General features: G+C 36.6%; 1 protein-coding gene across 1 annotated transcript; it reads left to right on the top strand.

The window, feature by feature from the left end:
• The first annotated feature begins 5,079 nt into the window (after positions 1-5,079).
• LOC119637021 (kelch-like protein diablo) lies at positions 5,080-7,723 on the top strand. The gene is made up of 2 exons (XM_038032793.1): positions 5,080-5,193; positions 6,569-7,723. Exons 1-2 carry the CDS (start codon positions 5,080-5,082, stop codon positions 7,721-7,723), a joined length of 1,269 nt encoding a protein of 422 aa, XP_037888721.1.
• Positions 7,724-9,942: the final 2,219 nt, after the last annotated feature.

Genomic DNA, 9,942 nt, shown 5'->3' with positions numbered 1-9,942 from the left:
CAAAAATTCTACACAACCTGCTCTTAATTCCATTTTGTATGCTTGTATTGTGCACCATACGCAGTTTGCTTATACAAAACAACCAGACATCAATTTGGCTCTCAGTTTTTACACCTCTCTCTCAATTAAAGGAAAGTCTCGCATTGTAAAGGAAAGTTTGAGAGCAAGTATTAGAAAATTGGCGACAATGGTACATGATTAGCTTGTCGTCGATAATTAATTGTCTCCCCAAAAAAACGGCGACGGTTGGCTGCTTGTACATTCGATGCCGGGTGGCTTGAACTGGAACTATAGTAATTTTTCACAAATGAAGCCGAACAGAAGAGATAAATCCTTAGTGTAGGGTGCAAGGGGAAGCCGGTGATAATCGATTATAATTAGCAAAGGCACTGTGAATCTAAGGCCAGATAAGGCTTAGGCCTGTCGTACTCTTTACCGGCTTATTAGATAAGAAGTTAAAAATTTGTATTTCTATAGATGCGAGACTCGGATAAGCGTCAATGAGTGCGGAGATCACAAGGAATACTTTTAATGACATTTCATGGTAGGGTGTGAAGAGTTGAATTTGGAAAGGCTGCCTCAAAAATGCATCACTTATGAGGAAGGAGAAAACTACTCAGTTCGAATTCTACTCGTTCCGTAACTATTAGTCGTTTGCGTTAATTTTGGCCATCTTTTCGCTAGAAAAAGGCATTTGTCGAGAAAAATTGCAAATTAATCAAAATAGTTCCCGTCATTTTCTACAACATTTTATCATATTTCTGGCAACACGGCGATATGGTGTCGAAAGACCTTATATTGATTTGGCAGCGATCCACCTACCGACCCATTTTCGCACTTCTGCAACCCAGCTATGCCACGGTGCATCGATGTGAACATGCGATATTCAGAAGACGCCATAACTAGTGAATACGCTGGCTGTGGCAGAACTGCCCACACGAACTGCAATAGCGTACCCTTGACAAATCTTGCAACAAGTGGACAAAATGCCATTTTCAGTCAATTCATGTAGTAGCCATTTTCCCTCTCCATCACATGTAAGCGTGTGGAAAGAGTTGACCCATCAACAGCTAAGCTGTTCGAATGTTCTTCGAGAATTTGAGCTGAATTTTCGGCCAATAACTCTTGCAATTCATGGCTCGAGCACTTTCTTGTCATTAACATCAAAATCATCACTTTTTTAACGTGGAAACCAAAGCCGATAATTGGGATATGATGAACTAGCATCATCACCATAAACTTCTGAGATTGTCTAGTGGTCTTCGGCAGCAGGTTGCATCAAATTAAACAAGAGAAGCAATGATAGTCGAAAGTGCAATTTTGAGCGCTCCATGATTAGGGTCGGCCTATGCTGAATAAGTCCGAATAATACCGAATGGAAAAGACTTATTTTATGCAAATCATCGAATTTAATCATTATGTACACTGGTATGTCCCATTTCTTCATCATTTTTACCGGGAAAGTCACCTATCAAAATACATGCAACCGACTAATATAAGCGATTCTAAAAAGTTATTTAAAATACGATAATGCGAAGAACAAGTTAACATATGATTCCCAAGACAAAGATGATTGAACAGATAAAGTTCGCCTCAAAATGTCATTTAAAGGGTATCAGATACCTTGGTTGAAGAAATTTGCGAACTTTGTCGATATATTTACATACTATGCGTAATGGTGGAGTAAATCGAAAGTTTAACTTTTCCAATTTGAATTGTTTAAGAAAGACACACACACACACACACACACCCAGTTCATCATGTTCAGGAAAACTAATAAACTATGATATGATTCTGATCAGATGTCTGTTACACGGACCTAATTATTAGTTAAGATTTTCCTGCGGAGGGTTGTTCATGTTATCCTTGCAATCGGGAATAATATCACCGAAACATAGCAGGAATCCATAACCGTCCACAGTGGTTTAGATTGGACGTAATTCTTCTCCTTAACCGTCCCAATAGACTAACAATAAAGTCATTAAGAACACCTGAAAACGGCCTTGAGGCATACTCTGGCAAGGGTAATAAATAATTCTTTCCGAACGAGAAAAGCAACAATTTTTAAAATATAAAAATAAAAGAAATATATTTATGTTTATATATATTATATACATATATATGATTGTTTAATATATAATAGGAGGAGTTAAAGACAACAAACAACCGTGAAAATATCCCACACTTTCCAACACACGCAGTGTATAATGTATTCTCTAATGTTAAACACCCCGTCATCGGATATATGTGTGTTCCGTGTGTGTACCTTTCATTCATATAATATTCTTGTCGTCATCAACGAGAGAATAATAAGATAATTGAACTCACTTTGAATTTCGTGTTAAAGCAGCTAAGGCGCACAATCTGCTCTTTTGCCTGTTTGACCTCACTTGTTGTTAGACATGAAACAACCAAAGAAAAGATTTGTTGTTGAGCGAGAGCTGCAAGATTTCAACAGAGTTTTAGTGTAAATGCTGTGTTGACTAAATTCAACGGATTGTATTTTTTGCTTAAGGACACTGCTAAATAAAAGAACGAATGGACTTGTAAGCAACTGTGTATTCGTGTGTTGTACGCATGCGTTTCATGCGTGGAAAGTACAAACATAATGTTTATACCATTCACAGATGGATGGGATTAGACTAAATTTGTCCTTCACTTTCCTTTCAATATTTAGCAAAAGAAAGTACCTTCGACCATTGCTTGGACTCTAAGCCTGTTTGCTTATGTTCGTTTGTAGACATAAGCTTACGACGATACAGAAACACATTCCCATGATCAAGAGAAGGAAAAAATGATTAATGAGACCAATGAGTGGTCATTACTTTCGTTCATTTGCTGAAAATAAACTAACGTCAGAAAGACATTCTATGACAGCACTTTTTGTTGGACCACATAAACCCGATGTCATCATTACCGTCCCTAGTTTGGGACGGTGGATCGAATTCTTAATAAATAAAGAAACTCTAAGAACGGCTTTTAATACTCAACATCTCAAACTAATACATACAAATTGTAATGCAACTGTGAATACACTTTGACAAATACACTCCTTTGAGTGTTGCTTAAGCAAGTACATCAGCTTTCCGCTGTAATGGACTATAAAAGTTCTTTTATTCTCAAAGCATTTTCGTCAGCCTCGACAAATCAAACGTCCATATGTTACGATCACTTCACACCCTTTCCAGAATTACGCAACACAAGGATATAGTAATATCCAGATGTTTGTATGTGTGCGTGGAACAAGAGCCAGCTAGAAAAAATAAACCTACCATACCCTACACCACTTGTGTATTAAGTATTTGTGCATGGACTATGCGTAGACCCAATTGTTATTATACCGATCGATTCAATATGCGAGCTTGCCTGTCCCGCTGTCTGTCTGATCACTTTGACCCACGCACAAATCATGAAAAAGAAAAAAAAAAAAACGGCGACCTCTCATTTTTAATATACATTAGTCTGATAGACATTTCGTCATTTTAGTAACGGAGTCTGAGCGCATTTATGACCGCAATATTAATAACAACTTTACAAGGCAGCAAGAAACAGGTAGAAAGGATAAACACTGAATACCCTCAGCTGAAGCGTAACGAAATGTATTTCCATGTAACACAAGTCTCATCAGAAAAAAAGGAAAATATTTTTACAAAATTTCCATCGAAACGCATCATAAAAGAAAGGTTCTCAGCACACTTTGCAGTGGATTAGTGCGAAATTTTATGCAAAATCGGAAAATCCTCAAATTCATGGCAGAGAAAAAAGAAATTCTCTTCAATTTTATTATGTTGAAGCGCAATTCTACTACACTTACAAAATATAACATAAACGAATAAAGTGAAGAATATTTTCGTAACATATTCAGTAGGAACCTTTACTTCGACGAGTACGGATTGGAACTTACAATTAACATAAGCGAAGAGAAGCAAGCTAAACATTTATTTATCATTCAGTCTAAGAATCAAATTTTAAATCGAAATACATTTAAATTATTTTAATTGGCTGCAGCATTAACTCCACCTACAGTAAGTAAGTGAAGACCAATCTGATGCAAGTACAAAAATAATTTGGTTTTATGTCAACTTTGATTGCCCGCAATGAGCATTTTTCATACGTCATCTGTCATTCATCCGTTTCTTCATTTTCGGTAATCCTGTCACACATATCGTAGTAGTAACATCGTAACGTCCCGAGATGTGTGTCGGTATTTAAACCAGTACTCAAAATATCAGTTCATTTCAGAATACTTTCTATTAACTAAACTCGGGACTGTACCGGAGTTGATGTCCTTTGATTTAGACACTCTTTGCAATTTACTCCTGATACTTTCTGATAGTGCAGTGATCTGGAATTGAAATTCTATCCGTAAGTCATCTCCTTTTCCTCGTAAATCATTCAAATGGTTTTTGCTCACTAAGCAAAGCCTTGTTCGCTTAACTGACATCGGATTGGTTTCACCCGTAATCCAATCTTTTTCTTCACAAATTCAAACAATACATCGCATGCTTTTAATAAAACTCATTGTTTAAACGAGCTGTCAAGGGTTAACACAATTCCTTTTTATTTATTCTCTGGAAATAGAATTTCAGTTTAAGTTAAGACAAAGGGTGAACTACAGCGGAAGTTGCTTGAATTCTTTTCTCATTTTACTGAACGTAATCCAATCTGCCTGAAGCTGAACTTCTCTGAATAGGTTCTAGGCTTAGGTTTTTACTTTTTCTGTTAAGTTCGAGATTTTGTTGCAGAAGTGGTGCTAGCAAAATGCGTTTCATTGGCATAAAAAAACCCTTCGTGGCCCTTTATTAGATAAGACTTGCATATTGATTGCAAGACATATCTAGAACTAAATCTTAAACCTCGTGAAGAGAAGCAATAAAAGTAAGTTACAGATGCGAATAAAAAGTAATAGAACTTTGATCCTATTCGACCAATATATCCAAAGACGACATGCAAGCAAATTTCTTTCCTTGATACTAGACTGAGAGACAGATGCAAGCTCTTCCTTAGGATTGCTAGGGCAGCTTTCTTCATTTCGAGTCTATGAAATTAATGTCTTTTCAATTTAGAATTTCCAACAAGATGATCGCCGAAAGTGCAAATGCGGCCGAACAATTCGTTGAAGAAAAATGTACGAATTTCGATTACGGGAATGCTTTCCTTCATAAGTTAAATAAAATGCGAATCGATCAAGAGGTAAGTGACAAGCCATGCAGCCTATAATTAATGGATTAATGGATTATAGCATGCAACGATCTCTGATGTTACAGAATTGCGACTTTTCTTTGGAGATAGGTGGCGAAACCTTGTATGTCCACAGAGTCGTCCTGGCCGTTGCTTCTCCCTATTTCGCGGCAATGTTCAGGAGTATGTGATTCTATATAGTTATCGAACAACGGTTTATTCCAAAGCTTTAAAAACTTTCCAACAACATTTTTGCAGATAATACGAAAGAAAAAGCAATGGGTTCAATGAAACTTGAAGATAATGACGCAACCGCTGTAAAAACTATTATTGATTACATCTACAGTGGCGAGATGACACTAACTGAGGAAAACGTTCAGTTCGTTTTTTTAACAGGTGATTATTTTCAGATCGAATGGATAAAGAGAAAGTGTGTGGAATTTTTTAAAAGCAAACTGACTCTAACGAATTGCTTTCAGATGCGGAGACTTGTGGGTGAGTTCTTAAATCTTTGCAAGCGTGCAAAGCACATAAATGTTTATTGTCTTTCAGATAAGCCACCCTTCGAGGAGCTCTACGAATGCAGCCACAACTACATATTAAAACACTTTGACAAATTAATCCATAAGGAAGAGTTGTTACGACTATCGTTTGAAGAGGTGGGTAGACGACTGAAGGATAAGCTACAGTGTGTTAGGTCATTGTCATAGCAAAAGTCAAAGACAAGAGCAAAGGCTGCTTTACAAATATTTGTGTTCATATCAAAAGGATATTAACAAACGTTCTTGGTATAATGATTGGGGAACCATTGCGATGGGTTAGCTGCGGGCCATGGTTGAATGCAACGGACCATTTTCTATTGATTATATACCGACTTTCAAGTCGGCTTCTCCACATCCAACCTCGGTCAATATTTTCAGTCATTTAACTTTGCCTGTATCCATCCAAGACTTCAAGATACACATTTTAATGTTGGTTCAGCACAGTCCGCCTTTTATGATTCATATATTCGTTGGAGACAAACCTACATAGGTCTCGATAGAGGACATGTCTCTGAAAATCTCTTCCTCAAAGGACTTTTCAAAGTCTCACATCAGCATAGCAACCATCACCCCACACTTTTCTCTCATATGCAACGGAAGACTTGACACCGAATCGTTCAGGAGTGAATTCATAACTTCTTTATCAAAGTTAAATTAAGTTTTTTCAATTTCTGATACTCAGTATCTGAAATTTAAGAATTTTTTATTTATTGCCTGGAACGTCAGTTAGAATCTCATATCCATGTTTAGTTCGAGTTCTCTTCATGCATTTGCATCCCATACAATATGAAAAATTCAAACACTTTCGTACAAACTTTACCCTTGATATTTGAAAATATTTTCAGATTGAAGAATTAGTAAAAGACGACGGACTTGCAGTGGCGTTTGAAGATAATGCTTTCAAGGCCATAATGAAGTGGGTTAAGCACGATCTGGAGAAGCGAAAAAGTTATCTCGCCGAGTTAATGAGCCATATGAGGCTACCTTTTATTCGAAATGAATTTCTAAGAGACCATGTCATTAATGAAACTTTGCTTAAGAACGATTCGCATGGTAACCAATTTTTACCTCAACTTTGCACTTATCACTTAACATCAACGAGCCAACGATCATCTCAAACCAGAAAAAATATACCTAAAAATCGAAATGCAAGGTTTCACATACTATTCAGTGGCGGTGAAGATATAAAGACTGGTTGGCCACAACGTAAGTGCAGAGTATTTAATGTAAGCAGCAGCAAAATATGTTCCATCACAGATATGGTAGATAGAAGAAATGGAAATTCTGTAATTTCTTTAAACGATGTTGTGTATTCGGTGGGAGGATATGACGAAGATGTTCTGGAAAGTGCGGAGTATTATGATCAGGTCAATAGGAAATGGATTCACATTGAACCTATGAACAGAGGTCGAGTTTACTTTGGGATCTGTGCTCATAATAGTCTTATTTATGCCATTGGCGGTGCACACCTCTCAAGCGTTGAAAGTTACAATGCTTCAACGGGCAAGTGGTACGCGTGCCCAAATACACCTGTTGCATACGAGTGGTGGTGTCGCGCAACTGTAGTGGAAAATAGCATTTATAGTTTGGGTCGTGGAACGGATGGCGTCACATCGTGTATCCGTTTCGATCCCAGGGAGGGTCGATGGTATAAACTGAATGAAATCCCAGGACGTCCACTAAATGGTTTTGAACTGTTCTCTTACGATCGATCGTTGTTTTTTATTGGGAAGAAGTGCGCGCGCCTTGACATACGATCAAATAAATGGGATTCGATGCTTTCTATGCTCTCCCAAAGGTTTTACTATTCCGCTGCTGTCATAGCAGACGACATATACGTGTTTGGTGGCGGCTTGAATGTGGGATCACGTGTGGAGCATATTAAGACCGTAGAACGCTATAACATCCATAACAATGAATGGACAACAGTCGATGCAATTGAAGTTGAATCATTTGGTGGCGCAGCGGCACTGATTAGCGGTGATATTAATTTGGACTAAATGAAGAAAGCGGAAAATTATTTTCTCTAATGTGCAATTTAGTGTTTAAGATAATTGTTTTAAGAGCAGTTGAAAGTTTAAAATAAGGAAATGTTTGACGTCAGTAATCATTGCCAGAAATAAATTTATTTTAACCTATCCGCTACCAAGGTCCAGCTACTTTGACGACGACAACTAGTTTTTGTTTCGAAAGAGGGTAACTACATATTATTATGCTCGGCCGATGTACATCGATAAGATGTTTACAAGTTTTTTATTAAATACGTATGAAAGAGCAAAAGTAAAAAATTGTTTCTATTTCAAATCACTCTTCGCTACAAACATCGTGAGCAAGGTGATCGAAACTGCTGAAAACAGAAAGGTACGTCGTTCTCTGTCATTGAACCTGAACCTTACCTTCACTGTGGATGGAAGCCCAAGCTTTTGTACTAAACTGCTTTTTTTTTACTTCTAGACTTTCTTTCACATACAAGAGACAAAGCTTCAAGGCAAGTAATTAATATGTGAAGTCATTGCTAATGCCTGGGCATAAAGTTATTTACGTTACTCTTTCACGGGATGCGTCCTATACGTGTAACGAAAGATTACATTAAAGAAGTTGCGAAGAGAAGAGAGAGAAATTCGTGCCCGATCGGTAAATGTCATGAATTTATCTACCGAACACTCATCATAGCTACGGCCCCACACCAATCACGAAAAAAATTCATTTTGCTCAGCACTGAAGCTCCAAGATATATGTGTTCCAAAAGTGCTTTTAGCAATTGCCACTGAAATAAAATGTATGGGATCGCATCCATGATTCTACTGAGAAAAAAAATAATTCATCAAAGCGTGATTAGATTCTATAAAATAATTTGTCTTTGTGTTCTTTTACTTTGTATGTCTTCAATTACACTTGTGCTAATAAAGATTACATCCAAATGTTATATATATGATATACTTATAATATATATGTTTAGCACAATAAACGAGTGATCTAATAAGATTATAAGTCGCTTACAGTTCAGTCAAGTAACATGATTAAGTGATACACTAGGAAGTTACTTGAACAATGTCACTAGTTAAAAATACTCCTTAGCTTGAAGTTTAAAGTACGGGTATACAGTTGACTAAGTAATAAATGCAAACCAGAAAAGAAAAATCCCAATCAAGCTTGGAAGCAAAAAGCATAGTTATCTTCCGCTTGAAACAAGAAACTCGATAGACTGACTATTCCGTAAGTTTATAACATTAATAAAAACGGTTTCGACGATGTAGAGTAGTATCTGTGTTTGTAGTTCTTTTAGATCTAACAAACATCAACTTGTCAGAGACGCTTAGACTCTTGTCTATAAATCATTTACATTTAAACCCAGAATTCTCAGTGAGAGTTGAGATACAAGTACACTTATTTATGACAAGCCGTAGACAATTTTTTCAGATATATTAAAGACTGTCATACACGTCAGCACTGCAAGATACGAGATGGATTATATAGCATTTAACCAGTTTCAGTTTAGTTTCACCAAGTGTACAGTACGATGACAGCCATAGCTTTCTTAAAATCACACACTTATGTAATTCAACTTAATCTAGAATTCATCTTGAAACCAAGATTGATAACAACACTGACAAATTCAACTTCAGCATTCGCCGTCACTACTCTTAGATGGCGAAGTAACGCTCAGGTCACCCTCCAGGCACCCTTCGATATACTAATAGTTTTGCTTTTAGTTGAATTTAGTCGCAAATCGTTTTTATCAAACCTACGGACAATATTGAGTAGATCATCATTTATACGTTCGACAAGGTGCTTAAAAAGACCCAGCGGCCTTGAAAAATATATTCCGACATCATCAGCGTATAGGTGAAGAATCTTTGTATTATGGCAAAAGGTTTTCAAATCATTGACACACACACAATAAACGAAATTGTCCCGAATATCGAATTTTAAGTTACCACTGAGGAGATACACACATCATATATTAAAATAATTGATTCAGACATCAAAAGTCAATGAATGGTTGCACACTTTTTTCTTTTTTATTTAATGTTTACTTACTTTACCAAATTTTACTATATCGGTTAATAGAAAGAGTTGACAAAACATGAGATATTATCTTAAGATATTCCAACAATAAGTTACGTTTATTAGAAGAGAAAAATAATAAAAACAATACGAGATATTAATAGGAGTCTTACGACTTATCAAGATTTAAGCTTCAGGAAATAAAGAAAGT

Source organism: Glossina fuscipes, unplaced genomic scaffold (assembly GCF_014805625.2).
Source record: "Glossina fuscipes isolate IAEA_lab_2018 unplaced genomic scaffold, Yale_Gfus_2 42, whole genome shotgun sequence".
In the NCBI taxonomy this organism is placed as follows: domain Eukaryota; kingdom Metazoa; phylum Arthropoda; class Insecta; order Diptera; family Glossinidae; genus Glossina; species Glossina fuscipes.
The sequence above is the reverse complement of the archived record's forward strand: the minus strand, read 5'-3'. Positions and strand labels throughout refer to the sequence as shown.